Source organism: Halichoerus grypus, chromosome 1 (genome assembly GCF_964656455.1).
Source record: "Halichoerus grypus chromosome 1, mHalGry1.hap1.1, whole genome shotgun sequence".
NCBI lineage: Eukaryota > Metazoa > Chordata > Mammalia > Carnivora > Phocidae > Halichoerus > Halichoerus grypus.
In genome coordinates this window covers 152,977,401-153,002,683 of record NC_135712.1, presented here as the reverse complement: position 1 = coordinate 153,002,683, position 25,283 = coordinate 152,977,401, and the positions used below count along the sequence as shown (strand labels likewise).

The 25,283-nt window shown below is 37.4% G+C and overlaps 1 protein-coding gene across 5 annotated transcripts in view; it reads right to left on the bottom strand.

Moving 5' to 3' along the window:
* Positions 1–25,283, bottom strand: part of FBXL2 (F-box and leucine rich repeat protein 2) — a 149,520-nt gene that overhangs the window by 109,474 nt on the left and 14,763 nt on the right. For 2 of the 5 annotated variants that reach the window (XR_013448496.1, XM_036085785.2), the window contains exon 2: positions 7,331–7,392. The exons of 1 other annotated variant lie outside the window; for it this stretch is intronic. Coding sequence is in view for 2 of the 4 variants with exons in the window: in XM_036085785.2 (XP_035941678.1) it covers positions 7,331–7,392 (62 nt within the window). In the remaining 2 variants the exon portion in view is untranslated. Of the gene's footprint in view, positions 1–7,097; positions 7,192–7,330; positions 7,393–25,283 lie in introns of those variants that run through there. 2 more of the 5 variants (XM_036085786.2, XM_036085790.2) reach the window with 2 other exon arrangements.

Here is a 25,283-nt window from a genome sequence, read left to right as displayed (position 1 = left end):
ATGTAATGTACAGCATGGTGACTATAGCTAATAATACTGCACTGAATATTTGAAAGTTGCTAAGCAAGTAGATCTTAAAAGTTCTTATCACAAGAAAAAAATTTCCGTAACTATATATGGTGATGGATGTTAACTAGACCTGTTGTGATGTTTGTTTTGCAATATACACAAATACTGAATCATTATACCGTACACCTGAAACTAACGTAATGTTACGTATCAAATACATATATAAATTATTTTAAAAGCTAGGTTTACTGTGTTATGGTACATAAAATCCAGGTCAAACGCCAGAAGTTACAAAATGCTTAAAGGAAATCTATAAGCACACTCAAGAGGGAGAGAACATAGCCTCAAACTCGGGGAAAGCCTTAGGCTGAACTAAGTGAAAGAGGGGTAAAGCAAAAGACAGACATTTTCAAGAAGCAGAACAAGCCCTGGAGAGAACAAATTAGAGAATGATACTTTCAGGGACTGGCGCTAATTCAGAACCACCAGAATTTACAAGGAAACTGGAAAAGAATGAGAGATGGGACAGAGTAAGAGTTAATAAGTACACATTTCTGGGAGAATAATTTAGGTCATAACAATTTAAATGGACTTTATGCTAAAAGTAATAGGAAAGGTTTGAGGCAGGAGAGAGGCAGAATTAGTAATATAAAGATAAGATAAAGAAATAACAAAATAGAAAAGTGTAATAATTACAGTGAATAAAATATGAGTTTTGATCATTAAAACCCCAAATTGCCCTCTTGTAAAGACTATTAAATTCAGGCACTATTTGGCAAATTGGATGGAGAAAAAAATACAAATACAGAAGATACAGTATATTAAGAACAAGAGGGAAAAAAACCCAATGGCAAATCAATAAGAAACAACCTAATAAGGCAAAACATATATTTCAAACAAAAGGAAATACATGTAATGATAAATAGATGCTCAACACTACCAAAATTCAGGGAAATTCAAATAAAGAATACAATGAAATGCTATTCTACTCTTAAGACATGTAGCAACACTAAATGTTAGAGTGACTCAACAGAGGCTCTTATTCATTGTATGAAGGTAAACTGATAAGACCACTTTGGAAAAACAATATTACTAAAATAAAGTTGATTATTTGTATAGCTTATGACCCCCAGCAATCTCACTCCTAGGGAAACTTCTGTATATTTGTACCAAGAGACATCTATGAGGATATTCACAGCAGCACTGTTTTTATTAACAAAACACTGGAAACCCAAGTATTTATCAAAGAACAATCAATAAGGGGTGCCTGGATGGTTCAGTTGGTTAAGCATCTGCCTTCGGCTCAGGTCATGATCCTGGGATTGAGCCCCACATCGGGCTCCCCGCTCTGTGGGGAGCCTGCTTCTCCCTCTCTCCCTGCCCCTCCCCCCAACTTGTGCTCTCTCACGTGCTCTCTCTTAAATAAAACTCTTAAAAAAAAAAAAAAAAGAACAATCAATAAGTGAATCTTGACACATTCACACAATAGAATGTTATACAGCAGTAAAATGAGTAATAGCCAAGCAAAGCAACATGGGTCACCTTAGTACCGTAATTTTGAGTGAAAACCGTGTCTCAGAAGATACACTTTTTTTTTTTACAAAGTTGATAAACAAGCAAAAGTAAACACTGTAACCATTTAGTCAAATATACTTAAGATAAAAAAAACTTTTAAAGAAAGGAATCATAAATACAAAGTTCTTGAAAAAGTAGGGAGGGGGAAAAGGCAATGCATGGATCAGTGATGAAATGTAGGATTAACCAAGAGTTGTGAGTAATCCAATTCTGTAATTCAATTTAAGTAAAAAAAAAAAAAAAAAAAAAGCTGTAGTAATCATCCATACACCCTGGTATATACATCCCTGTATATGTGTCTTGCAAATATATCTATTAGTAAATTCTAAGAAATGGAATTTGTGAATATGTACATTTAGCATTTTGAAGATTTTCCCCCCAGTGGCCCCACAGAATGACTCTAGCAGTTTATATTCCCACCTCTAAAGTATCTTAGAGTGTCTGCCTTCTATCTCCTTACCAAAACCTAGTATTATCAACCTTTTGGGTTTTGCCAGTCAGGTAGGTAATATCTCAGTATTTTGATTTCTATTTAAATATGGGCCTGATTGAGTACTATACAAATTGGCCATTTGTATTTCTTCCTTTGTTCATACTTTCTTCAAGCTCTTTTAATAATAATCCACCTTATTACCTAATAATTTTTAAGAGGTTTTTATTTGTGCATTGAAGAATGTAGCCCCTGCTTATAATGTGCATTCTAATTGGTGAAATACCCACCACTGTGCTACCACTGTGCTCTCTGTATCTGTAGTATGGTATACATATCTGGATGTATTTTACTATTCATAGGGTCAAATTTACCAGTCTTTTTCTATTGTAACTTCTGAATTCACAGTTTTTAATTTAACAGGTCTCTAACATAACTTTCCAGGGATGAAGCTCTGGAAAAGAATGTATTAGTTCTACCATTCCTATCTGTGGAGCTTTACTGGTGTTTGATGCCACCTCAATGTAGGTTAAAAAAAAAAAAATCCAAAGGCATCAACAGACTTTTAATGTATAACTATAACCCCAACCTAGACAAAGGAAAATTTGCTTCTGCCAGGATTTGGACTTAGATGCCAACCCTAAAACAGTACATAATAGTATACAGAGGTAATGAAAAGGAAGGGCCTTTAAGCTTCTGCATCTGATTTCAACACACATTAATTCAGTCGTGTATTGCCTCATGCAAAGTGAAAAGCAATAAAAATGAACGAATGCAAAAATTCTTTAACGAGAAAGAAAAACCTGCTTAGTTGCTTAAACTTGAATTTGCAGTATGTACCCCCAAAAGAGCATCTTACCTGTTAGGCTGCCTTGGAATATACATAAGGCATCACAGACAGCAGGAGGTGGATGCAACAGTCCTTGAAAAAAACCCGTGGAATGCTGAAACCAACCAGCAGGCAAGAACACCACTCAATGCTGCCCCAACCAGGAATGAGCCCTTCACTGCACCGCTCCCCAAGGTCCCACAATTATACATAAGCACTGGGCTATAACTTAACGACTGCAACAAAAACTACAGTTATTTTCACTCATGGAATTGGTTTATGATTTTAAGAAAAGGAAAATTTGAAAATTTTTGCACTAGTCATTTTACAATTTTCCTTACCAAACTAGTAAAACTGCCAAATATATGTAATTGTGTAGTTGATTTCATTTGCTTAGAATTATTAGGCTCAGCTCTCCTGTTGAGGGTAATCAAACCTTCCCTTCATCAAGCCAACAAACACTACTAGTACTTAATTCTGTCATGTGTCCACATAAATTTTACAAGGAGAGAAAATGACCTAAATAATGATTTCAGTTTTTAAAAATGTGTCTAATAAGAGATTTCTTTCATTATTATTTATTACTAACAAGAGCTTTATCTTCTCTGAATGTTTTAAAATATTTACTGCATGTAGCACCCCCGATCTCATGTGTGGTAGTTTACATGTGTTTTCATTTCATCATCAACATCTGAAAGCAACCATAATAGAAATAAAAACTTAAGGTCAAAAAGTTAATATTAAAATTTACAGTCTGAACTTTAGGCCAATACTCAATTCACATAAGATTTCTTTTCTTAAAAGAGGAATGGTTCCTTGCAAGAAACTACACTTTTTATAATACGAACTAATCACCAGTTGTCATACCACTACCACTAACCTGCCTAAGCCCTAGTAGTTGTCAGTTTAGTATCATTTGGTAGTGTGCAATTTCCATTGAGACTGAATTTGTCCAGAGTGATGAAATGAAGCACTGGGTTACACTGACTTATTAACCAGGTTTTTTACTGAGATTATTAGCAGTAGCATATGCTGAGATCCATATCAGGACAGTTTGCTTTTATCAGTTGTTTGCATTAAAACTGACTACATTGTCACATAGCATTTAATAAGTAATTCAGGCATCTAAAATTGATATTAATTAACATTAAAAGCTAACATTTATTTAGCATTCATTAAATGCCAGGCCCTCTAAGAGCTAGCAACAACCCCATTCAGTAAGAACTATTATCATCTCCATTTTATAGATATAGGAAATTATGGCCCACAGAGTATTAAGTCACTTTAAGGTCACACAAATAGTAAATGGGGAGAGCTGAAATCTCAACCAACACTGGCTCCAAAAGTAATACAGAGAATAACAATGAGGACAAAATGTAAGGACAACCCAACTCACTAAGAGATATATAGATTTCAACAAATTGAAGATTCCCATTGTTATAATGTTATAAGCATTATATAACTGACTCCCCAGGAAGAGTAAAATTACAAGCTGTTGAATTGTGTGAGCCTAAAGGGTAGAGAGGAAGAACTGGAGTACCCTCAATTTATGAATGAAAGCTGGGTAGAAAAAGCAAAATTGTAAAAACTTATTAAGTAACAAAGTAAAGATGGGGTGATAGAAGGAATCTGGGAACAATATTGGGTAGTCTTAAAACTAGCAATAAGATGATCAGATGAAAAACCACCTCACAGATTTTTCTGAGTTGATTCAAAGTGATGTAAAAAGATGAAAAGAAACACATAATTCTAGGTTGTGCTTGTTAATGGTTCCAAAGCGGAAGCCAAAGCTGAGACTTTGCCCGATGTGATCAGTAATGGAAGCTAGTAGAGAATTTAACAGGGTGGTAACAGATGCAGTAAAAAACGGCAGACATGGGACACCTGGGTGGCTCAGTCGATTAAGCGGCTGCCTTCGGCTCGGGTCATGATCCCAGGATCCTGGGATCGAGTCCCATATCAGGTTCCTTCCTCGGCGGGGAGTCTGCTCCTCCCTCTGCCTGCCACTCCCCCTGCTTGTGCACCCTCTGACAAGTAATAAAAAAAAAAAATCTTAAAAAACAAAACAAAACAGCAGACACAAGATGTCCTGGCTGCAAGTAAATAAGATTATCATAAAGTCAAAGAATTCACCTCTATTGATGAAGTAAGATGGAGGATGAATAAGAATTTAACAAGAATAGGAAGTCTGCACTGTCACAAAGAAGTCTACAATATGAAGTAAAATGTAAGCCAAGGACAGACTGAAAGTATGAAGACATCATTTAAATGAGCAAAATAATCAAGACTTTAGCTCCATAAGGGATGATGAAGATGGCTACTTGGGTAAATTGGCTCAACCCCTTCTTCAAAATTTTGCTCAGAAAGGAGCAAAAGGACAGGAAAGATCTACTATTACTGAGAATGTAAAGTCTGAGAGTAAAATGGCAGAAATGATTTAAAGGCCAACAAACATTAAAATACCATGGTTGGTTAGAGTTAATTTTGAGACTCAAGAGTCAGAGAAGACCTGTAGAGACAGTACTTTAAAATTTAAATTCCCCTCACAGACTCCAAAATAAGAGCAGAAGTGGGAATACAAATCTATGAATAGACATGTTATGAATATTCGGTCTCAAATGGCAATTCTTTTTGAAAATGGATCCCTGTATGAGCTTTGTGGCATGATTCAAAACCTGTAACTGCAGGATTCATAACAGCTGGGTCCATCATGGATCTTTAAAAGAACTAAAACTTCTAAAATAGCAGTTCAGAAATCACACTAGCACAGAAAGTAATATAATCCCTCCCCCTTTGTCAGCATATAGAAACTATTCCAAGGCTGAGAACAGTGTCAAAGCTAACCCTACCGAAGGCGAAAATATTAAGGTAGCAGCTTTGAGTCACAGATAGCAGTAGTACTCATGGGAAGAGTGGAGATTAATCACACCCCAGTGTTGAATGACTAATAATGGATCGGCCTGAAGCTGGTAGATTCTCCAGAGGAAGAAGGACATGTTCATATTACAGCTTGATGTCTGTGCTAGAAAGAGTTCAGACCAAGAATGAAACACTGCACAATTCCAGGGGACACCATGAACTTTGTCATCTGTTGTGGATGGCATCCCCTCCATTTGTGTAGTAACAGCCTGCCTATCCTAACCCAGCCATGCTGGTTCTAACAGCTCACTGTGCTTGATCAAGACCTCCCAGGTTTATACGAAAAACATATCATTCCCTTCTTGTTACTACTTTCTTAACTTTATAAGGGTCTAAAATGCCAAAGAATATTCTCTCTTATCCAAACAAGTATTTGTTTTATTGAAATAAAATATTATTGCTGTATTTTTCGTGATCCTGTCATGACATAATTTTCTTTTTTATTAACTGAGTAAAATGACTTTATGACAACAATATCAAACAACACCTGATGACTAATGGAACACCCTCTGAAGCCCCTCAAATGTGATCACTACCACAAAGAAGCTAAGGGAATGGAGTCATCTGGTCAATCACTTACTCTATGTCAGCATTTCCCAAAATTTTTTCCACAGAATATGGAATTAATATGGAATATTAAAAGAGTTCCATGGTCAGTAAGTTTGAAATGCCACGACTACCAGTCTGGGAGTATCATCATGTGTATTAGCCTATTAAGGCCCTGAGAAGTCATGCAGTAAAGAAATTGGTTTTGTTATCCCAGTGTTTCCCATACTTATTTGATCACAAAACTTGTTCTGTTTTGTGGAACATCAGTGATATGAGAAGACTTTGGGAAATGCCACTCAAAGATGACCACGTATACACGTATTAATTACTTGTAAACAATTAAAATAGAACATCCAAAACTAAAACAAGATTTCTTCGATGATTGCAGAGTACTAAAGGAAACTGCAGTGCCTTGGGATCAACAAACGTTGGTTGATAGTTTTATTTGTAAAATGACAATCAAAACACCATTTACTGTATATTCAGTGATGCCAGAAATACAGGACAAAAACTATGTTTTACAGTACTCACTGTCACTTAGCACATAATTCTCATAAGATGTACAAAAATATATCAATATTTGGACTGAGCATTTTAAGTGCTCTGTAAGAACATATAACCATACTTATTTTAAAACTTGTTTATCAGAAAACATCTAAATGTCTGTCTGGGACTTCAGGAGTTCACAACCTTAACAATAATCTCTCCTCATGTTATTGACTACATTGAGAATTATCTACTGATACCAAAACAATGGCACCTACTGAAGATTATTACAATACTTACCACATTACAAAAAGAATCCAGACCAATGCTATGTACATACTTAGTACATTCTGGATTAGACCAAGTAAAATTTAACAACAAGCTGAACAGCATTCTATAAAACAAAAACAAAAAGTCAGTTAGGCTAATTCTGTCTGTTTTTCTATGCTATGGACTCATAGTGAGAAAGAAGATTGTCTTGGAACTTGATGACTGAATCAAATCTGAGTTCATTAAAGTTTATCTACATTTACCTTAGGAGAAGTTCTTTGGGTAACTTTTTGTTAATAAGGCCTTCATCATTATTTGAGAAAACCTAAAAGAAAAAAAACAAGGACACTGTTAAAATGTTCGTCAACTAAAAAAAAAGTTACATGATCATAACAGTGCCAATTAGTGTCCTACATACACGATACCAATTTCATGAAGCCACCGTCCTTCAATATTAATGGGTATAAAAGGAGTTTGTACCCCATCACCATTTCATAAAAATGTGACACAGCAATTTCTATGCCACATTGTATTAGAAGTTCTAGCCAAGGCTATTAGGCCAGAAAAATAAATAAAAGACATCCTGACTGGAAAGGAAGAAGTAAACAGCTTCTACTCACAGATGACTTAATCCTGTATATAGAAAATTCTAAGAAATCCATAAAAAAACCATTAGAAATAATGAACGAGTTTAGTGATACAATATACAAATACGCAATATATTTATATAAAAATAAATTGTATTTCTCTTCATTAGCAATGAACAACCTAAAAATGAAATTAAAACAATTTCACTTATGGGGCGCTTGGGTGGCTCAGTCAGTTGAACAACCAACTCTTGATTTCGGCTCATGTCATGAGCTTGGGGTCCTGGGATCAAGCTCTGTGTCAGGCTCCATGTGCAGCAGGAAGTCTGCTTGGAGATTCTCTCTCTCCCTCTCCCTCTGCCCCTCCCCCTAAATCTTTTTTAAAAATCTCAATTACAACAGCATCAAAAAGAATAAAATATTTAGGAATAAATGTAAAGAAATACAAGACTTATATATTGAAAACCCATACAAAAAACTCTGTTGAGAGAAATTAAAGAAAACAAATTGAAACACATCTCATGTTCACGAATTCGAAGATTTAAGAGTGTTAAGTTTAGCAACATTTCTCAAACTGGTTCACAGATTTAATGAAATCTCTATCAAAATCCCAGCTGTCCTTTTTTTTTTTTTTAATTGAAAAGTTGAGGGGCACCTGGGTGGCTCAGTCAGTTAAGCTTCTGCCTTCGGCTCATGTCAGGATCCCAGGGTCCTGAGATAGAGCCCCACATTGGGCTCCCTGCTCAGCAGGGAGCCTGCTTCTCCCTCTCCCTCTGCCTGCCACTCCCCCTGCTTGTGCTCTCTCTCTCTGTGTCAAATAAATAAAATCTTAAAAAAAAAAATAAATTGAAGAGTTGATCCTAAAACTCATATAGAAATGCAAGGGTCCCAAAAGAGCCAAAATAATCTTGAAAAATTGGAGGACTCACACTTCCTGATTTTGAAACTTACTACAAAGCTACAGTGATTAAAACATCATGGTATTGGCATAGGCTAGAAATATAGATCAATGGAACAGAATAATTCAGAAATAAACCCTTATATTTACAAGCAATTGATTTTGGACAAGTGCACTAAGATCATTCAATGAGGGGAAAGAAATGTATTTCAACAACTGGTGTCAGGACAACTGGATGTCTACATGCAAAACAATAAAGTTGTATCCCTACCTCACATTATATTAAAAAATTAACTCAGTATGGATCAAAGACCTAAAAAAATATGAGTTAAAACTATATCCCTTAAAAGAAAAAATAAGCATTAATCTTGGTGATCTTGGATTACATAATGGTTCTGTAATATGACACCAAAAGTACAAGCAACCAAAGAAAAAATAAATTGGATTTCATCAAAATTAAAAACTTTTGTGTCATAGGATACCATCAAGAAAGTGAAAAGAAAATCCATAAAATAGGAAAAAATATTTGCAAATCACGTATCTGATAAGGGAATTATATCCAGAATATATAAAGAACTCTTACAATGCAACAAACAGAAAAATAAGCCAGTTAAAAAATGGGCATAAGATCTGAATAGACATTTCTGCAAAGAAGATATGCAAATGGCCAATAAGCACATAAAAATAAGTTCAACATAATTTGTCATTATGGAAGGGCAAATCAAAACCATAATGAGATACTTCACAGCCACAAGGATGGATAAAATAAAAAAGATAATAACAATGGCAAGATTGTGGAGAAACTGGAACCCTCATACACTGGAAAGTAAAATGTTGCAACCACTTTGGGAAATAGTCTAGTAGTTAAACATAGAGCTACCATATAAAACTAGCAATTCCAATCATCACTACCTATAAAAACAAGTGTCCAAACAAAAACTTGTACATGAATGTTCACAGCAGTATCCAAAAAAGTAAACACAATCCAAATGTTCATCACCTGATGAATGGATAATCAAAATGTGGTATATTCATACAATAGAAGATTATTCAGCAATAAAAAGGAATGGAGACTGATATATTACAACAGGAATGGGCCTTGAAAACACGCTACATAAAAGACAACACACATAAAAGGCCACACACTGTATGATTCCATTTACATTAAACATCCAGAAAAGACAAATCCGTGGAGAGAGAATTAAGGCTAGTGGTCACCTAAGATGAGAGAGTGACTGCTGATGTAGTTTCTTTTTAGAGTTATAAAAATGTTCTTGAATTAGTTGTGATGAAGATACAACTTGGTGAATATACTGAAACAAACTGGACTGTATATTTTAAATGGGTAAAATTCACAGTATATGTGTAATATCTCTATCTATTTCTAGATTTTATTTTTAAGTAATCTCTACACCAAATGTGGGGCTGAAACTCACAACCCTGAGATCAAGAGTCACAGGCTCCACTGACTGAGCCAGCCAGGCACCCCTATAATCTCTCATTTTTAAAAATGGATTAAAAAACCCATATATACCAGGGGCACCTCGGTGGCTCAGTCGTTAAGCGTCTGCCTTCAGCTTGGGTCATGATCCCAGGATCCTGTGATCGAGCCCTACATCGGGCTCCCTGCTCAGTGGGAAGCCTGCTTCTCCCCCTCCCACTCCCCCTTCTTGTGTTCCCTCTCTCACTGTGTCTCTCTCTGTCAAATAAATAAATCTTTAATAAACAAATAAATAAAAACAAATAAAAAACCCATATATACCGTAATCCATCAAAGCAAACTGCAAAAATGAAAAGAATGCTGTAAATAGTATCCTACATTCATTTTTAAAATACTTCCAATGATTAGTTTTAGTGGTGTACATATGAGTATAGGATTGCTGACAACACTGGCTTCATCTTTGGCCCTGCATCTTGTTCTCCCCTCTGGTGCAGAGATGGTGCCACTTTAGATAACTAGTAGACAGCCTGCTCTGGCACACAGGTGGCACCACTTTAGGTAACAAGTACAGATCCTCTAGTACACAAATGGCGTCACTAGAGATTACCCTGTGACCACACCACCATAGCTCTTGCACTAAAAAAGCTGTGGGTTGAGGTCCAAGCTGGGTGGAGAATGGGGGTGTAGTACCCTGGATCCTCCATCCACCTGCTGGCCCAATACCCTGTCAGCAAGTGACCCTGAATAAAACCCTGTATAGGGAGGGGGAGAAAGCTGGCGGAGGAGTAGGGGACCCTATTCCAACTGGTCCCCGGAATTGAGCTGGATATCTACCAGACCACTCTGAACACCCGTGAAATCAGTCTGAGATGTAAGAAGATAGATCTGGATCTCTACAAACAGAATATTGCAGGCGGTTGGTTTCGAGGTACGAAGCGGGGAGCCGTGACTCTGGTCAGATATCGGAGGATAAATGGCAGTGGGAGGGAGCCTGGCCATGGAGATCCTACATCGCCAGTGAGTGATAGCCTCCCACGCTGGGGACCAGACACAGACTCGCAGACCGGCAGCCGCGGGGAAAGGACTTTAGGGCAGCCCCTCAGATGGAAACCCGGAGCGGCGGGGCTGCGCATGCGAACTGGGGGCAGCTGGCGGTTTTAGAAGCACAAAGGGCAGAGAGCTGCCCTGACCTGGAGACGAGGGCTGGGAGCACTGCTGAGGGGCGCACAGCCCAGGACGCTGCAGTTTATAGCAGCACAGACAGAAATGGAGATAGTGTGGCCTGGAGAGCTCACTGAAGAACAGACTGCGATCTCTCTGCTCTGAGGCAGAGGGTTGGAAATGGTCTCTTCTCCTCTGACTCTCAGAAGAGACGTGGAAAGCCACCAGGGAAAGCCGCCAGAGAACAAAAGCCCCAAAAAACCGGTTTCCACAGAGCCCATCCCCCGCCAAAGGGGGCAGCACAACTCTGCCCAAACAGGGTTGCCTGAGTAACAGGCGGCAGGCCCCTCCCCCAGAAGACAGCCTGGGAAAATAAGAGGCCAGCAACCCTAAGGTCCCTGGAAAACAGGTGCATCTTGCTTGCATTGTGGTCAATAATTTCGACTCTATACATTCCCTCACCCACCCTCAACAGAATGACTATAGGAGGAGGAACCCCCAAAATAGGAAAGACTCAGAGACTATGACTTCTGCCACAGATTTACAAATGGATTCAGATATAACCAAGATGTCAGAAATGGAATTCAGGCTAGCAACTGTGAAGACAACAGCTAGAACAGAGAAATCAATTAATGGCAACACAGAGTCTCTAAGGGCAGAAATGAAAGCTGAATTGGCAGAACTTAAAAATGCTATTAATGAGATCCAATCCAATCTAGATAATCTAACACCTAGGGTAAGCGAGGCAGAAGAATGAATTAGTGACCTAGAAGACCAATTAATAGATAAAAAGGGAAAAGAGGAGGCCACAGAAAAACAACTCAAAATCCCTGAAAATAGAATCAGAGAAATAAGTGACACCATGAAATGTTCCAATGTAGAATGACTGGAATCCCTGAGGAGGTGGAGAGGGAGAGAGGACTAGAAGATATATCTGAGCAAATCGTAGCTGAGAACTTCCCTAATCTGGGGAATGAAACAAACATTCGTGTCCTAGAGGCAGAGAGGACCCCTCCTAAGATCAAGGAAAACAGGCCAACACCCCGGCATGTAATAGTAAAACTCGCAAATCTTAGAACCAAGGAAACCATCTTAAGGGCAGTTAGGGGGGTAGAGATTCTTTACATACAGAGGGAGGAACATCAGAATAACGTCAGACCTATCCACAGAGACCTGGCAAGCCAGAAAGGCCTGGCAAGACATATTCAGGGTACTAAATGAGAAGAACATGCAGCCAAGAATACTTTATCCGGCAAGGCTTTCATTTAGAATGGATGGAGAGACGTAGAGCTTCCAAGACCGGCAGAAACTGAAAGAATATGTGACCACTAAGCCGGCCCTGCAAGAAATATTACAGGAAGTTCTATAAAAGGAGAAAGACCCCAAGAGTGATATAGAAAAGAAATAAACAAGGACAATCTATAAAAACAAGGTCTTCACAGGCAACATGATGACAATAAATTCATGTCTTTCAATAATCACTCTCAACGTGAATGGCCTAAATGCTCCCATAAAACGGCACAGGGTTGCAGATTGGATAAAAAGACAGGACCCACCCATAAGCTGTCTACAAGACTCATTTTGAACCTAAAGATACATCCGGACTGAAAGTGAAGGGATGGAGATCCATCTTCCATGCCAATGGACCTCAAAAGAAAGCTGGGGTAGCAATTCTTATATCAGACGAATTAGATTTTAGATTTTTAAAAATTATTTATTTATTTCAGACAGAGAGAGAGAGTGCACACAAGTGGGGGGGAGGGGCAGAGAGAGAAGCAGGCTCCTGGCTAAGCAGGGAGCCTGATGCGGGGCCCGATCCCAGGACCCTGGGGTCATGACCCGAGCTGAAGGCAGACGCCCAACCAACTGAGCCACCCAGGCGTCCCGACAAATTAGATTTTAAACTGAAGACTGTAGTTACACAGAAGGACACTATATCATTCTTAAAGGGTCTATCCAACAAGAAGATCTAACAATTGCAAATATCTACGCCCCAACTGTTAACCAAAATAAAGAGTCATATTGATAACAATACGTTAATTGTAGGAGACCTCAATACTCCACTCTCAGCAATGGACAGATCATCTAAGCAGAAAATCAACAAAGAAACAAGAGCTTTGAATGATACACTGGACCAGATGGACCTCATAGATATATACAGAACATTCCACCCTAAAACAACAGAATACTCATTCTTCTCGACGGCACATGGAACCTTCTCCAGAATGGACCACATACTGGGTCACAAATCAGGTTTCAACCGATACCAAAAGATTGAGATTACTCCCTGCATATTCTCAGACCATAATGCTTTAAAACGAACTCAATCACAAGAAAAAATTAGGCAGAAATTCAAACACTTGGAAGCTAAAGACCACTCTGCTCAAGAATGTTTGGGTCAACCAGGAAATCAAAGAAGAACTTAAACAATTCATGGAAATCAATGAGAACAAAAACACATCGGTCCAAAACCTATGGGATACTGCAAAGGCGGTCCTAAGGGGGAAATACATAGCCATCCAGGCCTCACTCAAAAAAAAAACAGAAAAATCCTGAATTCACCAACTAACTTTACACTTTAAAGGACTACAGATAAAGCAACAAACGATGCCTAAGCCATGCATTAGAAGAGAAATAATTAAGATTAGAACAGAGATCAATGAATTAGAAACCAGAATCACAGTAGATCAGATCAACGAAACTAGAAGCTGGTTCTTTAAAAGAATTAATAAGATCGATAAACCACTGACCAGACTTATCCAAAAGAAAAGAGAAAGGGCCCAAATTAATAAAATTATGAGTGAAAGGGGAGAGATCACGACTAACACCAAGGAAATAGAAACAATTATTAGAAATTATTATCAACAACTATATGCCAATAAACTGAGCAATCTGGATGAAATGGAGGCCTTCCTGGAAACCTATAAGCTGCCAAGACTGAAACAGGAAGAAATTGACAACCTGAATAGGCCAATAACCAGCAACGAGATTGAAGCAGTGATCAAAAACCTCTCAAAAATCAAGAGTCCAGGGCCTGATGGATTCCCTGGGGAATTCTACCAAACATTCAAAGAAGAAATAATACCTATTCTCCTGAAGCTGTTTCAAAAAATAGAAACAGAAGGAAAACTTCCAGACTCATTCTATAAGGCCAGCATTACCTTAATCCCCAAACCAGGCAAAGACCCCATCAAAAAGGAGAATTTCAGACCGATATCCCTGATGAATATGGATTCCAAAATCCTCAACAAAATCCTAGCTAATAGGATCCAACAATACATTAAAAGGATCATCCACCATGACCAAGTGGGATTTATCCCCGGGATGCAAGGGTGGTTCAACATCCGCAAATCAATCAGTGTGATAGAACACATTAATAAGAGGAGAGAGAAGAACCATATGGTCCTCTCAGTTGATGCAGAAAAAGCATTTGATAAAATACAACATCCTTTCCTGATTAAAACTCTTCAGAGTATAGGGATAGAGGGAACATTCCTCAAGTTCATAAAACCCATCTATGAAAAACCCACAGTGAATATCATCCTCAATGGGGAAAAGTTGAGAGCCTTTCCCTTAAGATCAGGAACACGTCAAGGATGCCCACTATTGCCACTATTGTTCAACATAGTACTAGAAGTCCTAGCAACAGCAGTCAGACAACAAAAAGAAATAAAAGGTATTCAAATTGGCAAAAAAGAAGTCAAACTCTCTCTTTTCGCAGACAACATGATATGTTATGTGGAAAACCCGAAAGACTCCACCCCGAAATTACTAGAACTCATACAGCAATTCAGTAATGTGGCAGGATACAAAATCAATGCACAGAAATCAGTTGCTTTCTTATACACTAACAACGCAACTGTAGAAGGAGAAATTAGAGAAACGATTCCATTTACAATAGCACCAAAAACCATAAGATACCTCGGAATAAACCTAACCAAAGACGTAAAGGATCTATACTCTAGGAACTACAAAACACTCATGAAAGAAATTGAAGAAGACACAAAAAGATGGAAAAACATTCCATGCTCATGGATTGGAAGAATAAACATTGTTTAAATGTCTATGCTACCCAGAGCAATCTATACCTTCAATCCCATCCCGATCAAAATTCCAATGACATTTTTCAAAGTGCTGTAACAAACAATCCTAAAATGTGTATGGAATCAGAAAAGACCCCAAATCGCCAAGGAAATGCTGAAAAAGAAAAACAAAGGTGGGGGCATCACGTTGCCTGATTTCAAGCTGTATTACAGAGTAGTTATAGTAGTGATCACCAAGACAGCATGCTACTGGCACAAAAACAGACATGTAGACCAATGGAACAGAATAGAGAGCCCACATATGGACCCTCAACTCTATGGTCAAATAATCTTTGACAAAGCAGGAAAAAATATGCAATGGAAAAAGACAAGTCTCTTTGATAAATGGTCCTGGGAAAATTGGATAGCCACATGCAGTAGAATGAAACTCGACCATTCTCTAACACCATACACAAAGATAAACTCAAAACAGATGAAAGACCTCAGTGTGAGACAGGAATCCATCAAAACCTCTTTGACATCGGCCACAGCAACTTCTTTCAAGATACATCTCCAAAGGCTAATGAAAGAAAAGCAAAAATGAACTTTTGGGACTTCATCAAGATAAAAACCTTCTGCACAGCAAAGGAAACAGTCAACAAAACAAAGAGGCAACCCACAGGATGGGAGAAGATATTTGCAAATGACACTACAGATAAAGGGCTGGTATCCAAGATCTATAAAGAACTCCTCAAACTCAACAGCCAAAAAACAAATAATCAAGTCAAAAAATGGGCAGAAGACATGAACAGACACTTCTCTGAAGAAGACATACAAATGGCTAACAGACACATGAAAAAATGTTCATCATCATTAGCCACCAGGGAAATTCAAATCCAAACCACATTGAGATACCACCTCACACCGGTTAGAATGGCAAAAATTGACAAGGCAAGAAACAACAAATGTTGGAGGTTGTGGAGAAAGGGGAACCCTCTTACACTGTTGGTGGGAATGCAAGTTGGTACAGCCACTTTGGAAAACAGTGTGGAGGTGCCTCAAAAAATTAAAAATAGAGATACCCTTTGACCCAGCAATTGCACTACTGGGCATTTACCCCAAAGATACAGATGTAGTGAAAAGAAGGGCCCTATGCACCCCAGTGTTCATAGCAGCAATGTCTGCAATAGCCAAACTGTGGAAAGAGCCGAGATGCCCTTCAACAGATGAATGGATAAAGAAGATGTGGTCCATATATACAATGGAATATTACTCAGCCATCAGAAAGGATGAATACCCAACTTTTACATCAACATGGATGGGACTGGAGGAGATTATGCTAAGTGAAATAAGTCAATCAGAGAAAGTCAATTATCATATGGTTTCACTCACTTGTGGAACATAAGGAATAGCATGGAAAACATTAGGAGAAGGAAGGGAAAAATGAACGGGGGGAAATGGGAAGGAGAGATGAACCATGAGAGACTATGGACTCTGAGAAACAATCTGAGGGTTTTAGAGGGGAGGGGGGTAGGGGAAGGGGTTAGCCCGGTGGTAGGTATTAAGGAGGGCACGTACTGCATGGAGCACTGGGTATTATACGAAAACAATGAATCGTGGATCACTACATCAAAAACTAATGATGTAATGTATGGTGACTAACATAACATAATAAAATTAAATTAAAAAAAAAACAAACCTCTGTATAAATGGTATGGAGTAGCTTGCTTCATTTTTCAGTATTAAAGTGCCTTCTTAACCTGGAGGATACATTCCTGACCCTCCTCCACCTTCTAACAGTGAGATACTAACATTAAGTGCCTGTTGTATTCCAAGCTCCATTAAGCACAGTGTTCATTGGATAATTTACTTTTTTTCTAGTTCCTTGAAATGTAAAGTTAGGTTATTGATTTGGGATTTTTTAAAAGATTTTATTTATTTGAGAGGGAGAATGAGAAAGAGGGCATAGGCTGTAGGGAGGGGCAGAGGGAGAGGAAGAAGCAGACTCCCTGCTGAGCAGGGAGCCCAACTCAGGGCCTGATCCCAGGACCCCGAGATCATGACCCAAGTCAAAGGCAGACGCTAAACCGACTGAGCCACCCAGGCACCACAGATCTTTCTTCTTTTTAAAGATTTTTATTTCAGAGAGAGAGCACAAGCAGGGGGAGCAGGAGAGGGAGAAGCAGGCTTCCCACTGAGCAGGGAGCCTGTTGTGGGGCTAGATCCCAGGACCCTGGGTTCACGACCTGAGCTGAAGGCAGACACTTAACCGACTGAGCCACCCAGGCGCCCCTCTTTCTTCTTTTTAATGTAGGCATTACAACAGTGCATTTCTCTCTGATCACTACTTTCACCGCATCCCATGAGTTTTGATATGTTGTTTTCAATGCCATTTGCCTCAAATTATTTTCTAATATCCTTTTTATTTCTTCTTTCACCCACTGGTGAAGAGTGTGCTGTTTAATTTCCATATATTTGTGAAATTTCTAGTTTTCCTTCAGTTTTTATCTCTAGCTTCATTCTACTGTGGTAAGAGAAGGTACTTTATGTGAAGTCAATCTTTTGAAATTTATTAAACTATTTTTCTGGCCTAACATAAGGTCTACCCTGAAGAACAGGATAGGTTTCATAGGAATAAGTTCCATGTTCACTTGAGAAGAATACAAATTCTGCTATTGTTCAGTGGAGTGTTCTATATATCTCCAGTAGGTCTATTTGCTTATTGATCTGCTAACTGCCATGTCACTGAAAGTATGGGATTGAGGTCTCCAATTGGTGTTGAGGGTGGTGGTGGTGAGTGACACCATGACAGTCTTCACATACCTCAATAGCTGTGAGAAGGATGGGCTTATTTTCTGTTATTATAAAGACCAGTGAATCAAAGCTACAAGACCGCAACTCAACATAGGGAAGAACTGTGTAGCAATTAGAATAGCCCATATAGAATGTTTTACTTTCAAGTAGTGATGCTCTATCCACAGTGCTGCTACAGAGATCACAGAACCAGGAATGTTGAAAAAAGAAATCACTTCTTTCAGTGAGAAGTTTGAATAGAAAACCTCTAATAACCAAATCTAATTTACCGAATCTACCATCCAGGTTCTACCATGTACTTCTCTGTTACCTTGGGTATGTCCATTTAATTTTTCTATGCCATGATTTCTTCTTTTGTAAAATGGGGATAATGAGTAACCCTGCCACAAGGGTTGTTGTGAGTTAAAGGAGTTTATATATGTAAAATGCCTAGAATAGTCTTGGCAAATAGTGAGTACTCAACAAATAATAGTTATGATGATGGTTGTGAAATCTCCAACTATTATTGTAGAAATGTCTATTTCATCCTTCATTCTGTCAGTCTGCTGTATATATTTTGGGGCTCTATTGTTTGGTGCATATATGTTTATAATTATTGTAACTTCTTGCGAAATTGACCATTTATCAAAATATAAGAGACCATCTTTGTTTATTGTTTTTAAATCAGAAGTCTATTTTGTATGACATCAGTACTATTTGTATAGAAAATCTTTTCCCATCTTTTTACTTTCAGCCAATTTATCTTTGGTCTAACAAGAGTTTCTTGTGGACAGCACATAATTGGATCATGGGTTTTTGGGTTTTTAATCCATTCTGCCAGTCTGCATTTATTTGGTAGGCTTAATAATTTCACATTTAAAATGATTACTAACAAGGACTTACTTTTGCCATTTTGCTATTCTTGTATACTGAAGTGTATCATTAGATAAATGTCAATTAGGTCAAACTGGCTGGTAGTGATGTTCAAATCTTTTATATCCTTACTGATTGTTTTTGATCTACAAATTCTATCAATTAGTAAGAGGTGTTGCTATTTAAAACTATGATTGTAGATTTGTTTCTTTCTCCCTTTGATTCTCTTGAGCTTTGTTTCATGTATTTTGAAACTTTGTAGTTAGATACATATACATTTAAGATTATTTATTTTTAATAAATTAACCCTTAAAGCATTATGAAATATCCTCTTTCTTTCTAGAAATTATCCTTGTGCCAAAATCTACTTTGACTGTTATTAATATAGCAACAACCAGCTTACTTCTGATTTTTGCATCTTTTTCATCCTTTTACTTGTAATCTTTGGCCTTATATATGTGTGTGTATATATATTTGTATTTTCAAATATACATTGTTTCCATTTTTTTATTTCTAAAAACATTTTTTAGTATAGCTGACACACAATGTTACATTAGTCTTAGGTGTACAACAAAGTGATTCAATTTATCTATACACTATGCTTTGCTACCACAAGTGAAGCTACCACCTGTCACCATGCAATGCTATTACAATAACAGTGACTACAAGGGTACCTGGTTGGTGCAGTTAATTAAGCATCTGACTCTTGGTTTCGGCTCAGGTCATGATCTCAGGGTCGTGAGATCAAGCCCCGTGTCAGGCTCCCTGCTCAGCAGGGAGTGTGCTTGGTTTCTCTCTCTCTGCTCCTCCATCCCCCTGCCCCCAGCTCTCTCTCCCTTTCTAATAAATAAATAAATCTTTAAAAAAAAAAATATCAGTGGGGCGCCTTGGTGGCTCAGTCAGTTAAGCGTCTGCCTTCGGCTCTGGTCATGATCCCAGGGTCCTGGGATCCAGCCCCGCATCGGGCTCCCTGCTCAGCAGGGAGCCTGCTTCTCCCTCTCCCTCTGCCTGGCCTGCCTACTTGTGATCTCTCTCTCGCTGTCAAATAAATAAATAAAATCTTAAAAAAAAAAAATACCAGTGACTACATTCCCTATGCTGTGCTGTTGTGGCCATTTTAGTATATAACATTCCTGGGTATACAAAAAAATCTTCTAGATTATCACTATAATCAGATTCAAATTTTTACATTTGTTGTGAAAAATGTGTTACATAGCTCTTTAAAGCAACCAAACAGTATGTCTTAGTGTTCAATTTATTTACTTCTTTAATATTTTTTCATTTTTTGTTATTATTTAATTCCAGTATATTTAACATATAGTGTTATATTAGTTTCAGGTATACAATACAGTGATTCACCAATTCTTTTTCAAAGAGAGAGTGAGTGAGTGAGTGGGGACGGGGAGAGGGAGAGAGAGAATCTTAAGCTGGCTCCATGCTGGGGCTCAATCTCATGACCCTGAGATAACGATCTGAGCCAAAATTAAGAGTTAGACACTTAACTGATTGAGCCACACAGGAGCCCCTGATTCAACAATTCTATATATCATTACTCAGTGCTCATGATCAGTGTACTCTTAATCCCCTACACCTATTTCACCCATTCCCCCCACTCACTTCTCATCTGATATGCTTTATTTTAAATGAGTACCCTCAAAGTTATTATTTTTTTTTCAATAAGAACATTTTTTACATGAAGCATACTTCAGAATACTTGGTTCTAAAAAATATATATAAAACATTCCACCCCCAAAAAGAGAATACACATCTTCCTCAAGTACAAACAGAAGAATCCTGGTTGAATAACATAAAAGAGACAAAATAAATATTACAAATTTAAGAAAAGTGAAATCATACCAAGTATATTCTCCAACCACAATGGTACAAAAATACAGAACAATAAACAATAAACTATAGAATAAAACAAAGCTGGAAAACCCGTAGTGCAAATACTAAATACTTAATATGTAAATATTAAATACCACACTACTGCATAAGCAATGGGCCAAATAAAAATGAAATGGTAAATCAAAATATGTCTCAAAACAAAAGAAAAAGAAAACAGTATTTCAAAACCTATGGGATGCAGCAAAAGCAGATGTTATAGTGAAATTTATGCTATAAATGCTTGTATTAAAAAAAAAAGATCCATAACTTAACATTACACCACAAGGACCCAGAAAAAGAAGAAACTTAGCTGAATTTTAGTAGATGAAGGAAACAACAAAGAAAAATCAGAAATAAAATAGAGACCAGAAAAACAATAACATAACATTGAAAGTAATGACAAGTTTTCAAAAAAATAAAAATTGGCAATGCTTTAACCACATAACCAAAAAAAAAAAAAAAAAGAAGGAGAAAGAGAAAGAGAAAGAAGACTCAATAACCAAACGAGAAGGGGAAGAGAAAATAATACAACAGATAACTCCAGAAATACATAGTGTGAAAACATTACTATAAATAATTATATACTAACAAATTAGATAACTTGGAAAAAATTCAGATAATTTCTAAAAATGCACAAGTTACCACAACTGAATCATGAATCTTGAATCCAAGAAATAGGAAATCTAATTCTTAGACCAATAACAAGAATGAAAGTTAAATTAGGAATCAAAAATCCCCCAGGACAGAGGCACCTGGGTATCTCAGTTGGTTAAGCATCTGCTTTCAGCTCAGGTCATGATCCCAGGGTCCTGGGATCAAGCCCTGCAGCAGGCTCCCCGCTCTCCCTCTGCCCTTCTTCCTGCTCATGCACATGCTCTCTCTCTCAAATAAATAAAATCTTAAAAAAAAAAAAAAAAAAAGGCCAAGACCAGATGGCTTCATTGGTGAATTATACCAAACATTTTTTAAAAATTAATGACAATATTACAAATCTTATTAAAACCCTACAAATAATGGAAGAGAGGGAACACAGTCAAAGTCATTCCATGAGGCCAGTACCACCCTGACACCCAAAACAGGATAAAAACAATACAAAAACAAAAAAGTCCAGTTTGTCCTATATAAGTATTGCTACTCTGGCTTTCTTTTGACATCCATGTACGTCATAAATGTTTCTCTACCCCCTCACTTTCAATCTGCAGGTATCTTTAGGTCTAAAATGAGTCTCTTGTAGGTAGCATACACATGGGTCTTTTTTTTTCCTTAATCCATCTGACATCTTATGTTTTTTGACTGAAGCATTTAGTCCATTTACATTCAAAGTAATTAGTGATAGATATGTATTTATTACCATTTTATTACTTGTTTTGTTGTTGTTTCTGAAGATTTTCTCTGATCCTTGTCTTTGTCACTTTTGGTTTCTCCTTTGCACTCAGAGTCCCCTTTAACATTTCTTGCAGGGCTGGTTTATTGGTCATGAACTCCTTTAGTTTTTGTTTGGGAAACCCTCTCTCTCTCCTTCTATTCTGAAAGATAGCCTTGCTGAATAGAGTATTCTTGGCTGCAGATTTTCCCCATTCAGCACTTTGAATATATCATGCCACTCTCTTCTGGCTTGCCAAGTTTCTGTTGAGAAATCTCCAGCTAGTCTTATGGATTTTCCCTTGTAAGTTAAGGACTTTTCTCTTGCTGCTTTTAAGGTTTTCTTTTATCACTATATTTTGCAAATTTAATTACAATAGGTCTTGTTCAACACCAAGGCACCAACACCTGCTTTTCTTGATTTCGGTGGGAGTTCTCTTTGCCTCATGGATCTGGATGTCTGTTTCCTTCCTCATATTAGGGAAGTTTTCTGCTATTATTTCTTGAAATAAATTTTCTGTCCCCCTTTTGTCTTTCTTCCTCTGGGAATCCTTTTCTTTTTTAATTTTTTTTTAAGTAATCTCTACACCCAACATGGGGCTTGAACGCACAACCCCAAGATCAAGAGGTGCACGCTTCACTGAATGGGACAAATCTGGGACTCCTATAATATGAATGTTATTACATTTGATGGAGTCACTGAGTTCCCTAAGTCTACTCTTGTGTTGTTTAATTCTTTCTTTTGTTCAGCTTCATTATTTTCCATTATTTTGTCTTCTAGGTCAATAATTCATTCCTCTGCTTCTTCCAGCCTGCTGTACATTGCAACAAGCCTGTTTCCAATCTCATTTATTGCATTCTTCATCTCGGATTCTTTGTTAACTCCTTTATCTCTGTGGAAAAGGTCTCACTGTCTTCTATTCTTTTCTCAAGCCCTGTGAGTATCCTTATGATTATTGCTTTAAATTCTCCATCAGGCATGTTACTTATATCAGTTTTGCTTATTTCTCTGGCTATGGCCTTATCTTTTTCTTTCCTTAGGGATAAATTCCTCCATCTTGGTATTTTGTATAAGTCTCTGCCTTTTTCTGTATGTTAGAAAAGTCCATTATGTCTTCTCCTCCTGAAAGTAATGGCCTTACAAAGAGGTCATATAGTGTTCAGGGCGTGGCACTTCAGGGAGTATCTACTGTTGTGTTTTGGCTGCTCTATCCTTCAGGCCAGTTGTCTGCAGAGGCTCTTCTTGTCTGCTATGGGCAGTATTTGCTCCCTGGTCTGAATGTGGTAAGCTTTAACAGGTAGGGGAATGGTGAAATAAATAAATATATATATATATATATATTTACAGTGAATGATAACTACACTTATTCGGAGAGCTTTTGTAATATATGTAATTGTCAAATTACTATATTTTACACCTGAAACTAATATTTGTTTAAAAGATAAGACTTTTGGGGCCCCTGGGTGGCTCAGTTGGTTAAGCAACTGCCTTTGGCTCAGGTCATGATCCCAGGGTCCTGGGATTGAGTCCCACATCAGGCTCCCCCTGCTCTGCGGGAAGCCTGCTTCTCCCTCTGCCCTGCCTGCCACTTCCCCTGTTTGTGCTCTCTCTCTGTCAAATAAATAAATAAAATCTTAAAAAAAAAAAAAAAAGATAAGACTTTTTAAGACTCTTTTTTAGGTTTTATTTATTTGACAGAGAGATAGCAAGCACAAGTAGGGGGAGCAGCAGACAGAATTATTACACACACATACACACACATATATGCAAATATATACACATATACATATATCACATCCTTATTGTTTTTTAATTCCAATATAGTTTACTGTGTTATATTAATTATATTTGTTTCAGGTGTACAATTTAGTGATTCAATAATTCTATACATTACTCTGCTCATCATGGTAAATGCACTCTTTAATCCCCATCACCTATTTCACCCATCCCCCTACTTATCTCCCCTCTGATAACCATTAATTTCTTCTCTATAGTTAAGTGTCTGTTTTTTGGGGTACCTGGGTGGCTCAGTTAAATGTCTGACTTCAGCTCAGGTCATGATCTCCGGGTCCTGGGATTGGGCCCTGCATGGGGCTCCTGCTCAATGGAAAGTCTGTTTGTCCCCCTCCCTCTTCTTCTGCCCCTCCCCCCACTCGTGCTCTCTCTCAAATAAATAAAATCTTTAAAAAGAAAAAAGTGTTTCTTGTTTGTCTTTTTTCCTTTGTCCATTTGTTTTGTTTCTTAAATTCCACATGAGTGAAATCATCATATAGTATTTGTCTTTCTCTGACTGCCTTATTTTGCTTAGCATTATACTCTCTAGCTCCATCCATGTTGTTGCAAATGGCAAGATGTCATTCTTTTTTGTGGCTGAATAATATTCTATTCTGTGAGATATATATCACATCTTTTTTATCCACTCATCTATCGATGGACACTTGGTGTGCCTTTATATTTAAAGTGTTCTTATACATAGCATATACTTGAGTCATGCTATTTTATCCAGTTTGACAACTGCTAACTTTTAACTGGAATGTATGGCCTACTTATGTTTAATGTAATTCTTGATATGATTCATTTTGTCTACCATCCTGATATTATCTTCCATTTGTCCTGTCTGTTCTTTGTTCCTGCTTTCATAACTTATTTTTGATAAAGCAGTATTATTCAATTTCCTTTAATGACCACATAGCTGTGGCTGTTTTTTTTTTTTTTAAGGTTTGCTCTAGTGATTACAGAGTGCATCTTTAACTTATCACAAACTTAACTTCCTCCTGCTTTGCATTTATAGTCATATATCTTACTTCTTATACTAAGTATCCAATAATACATTGCTATTATTTTTGCTTCACATAGCCATAATCTTTTGATTTTATATTTTAATCCCCTAAACTTACATTTACCTTCATGGTATAATTCATTCCTTCCTTCAGATCTGAGTTTCTTTTATTATCACTTCCCTTCAGCACTGAAATACTTCTTTTAATGTTTCTTGTATAGGTTTGCTATATATTTTGTCTGCCAGAAAATGTCTTTATTTCTATTGTATTTTTAAAAACATTTCCCTGTATATAGAATTCCAAGTTAGCATGTTTGCTTTAAAAAAAAAAAAATCACTTTAAAAAAGTTATGCCATTGTCCTCTGGTCTGCATTGTTTCTGAAAATCTGTCAGCTATCATTCATATTATTG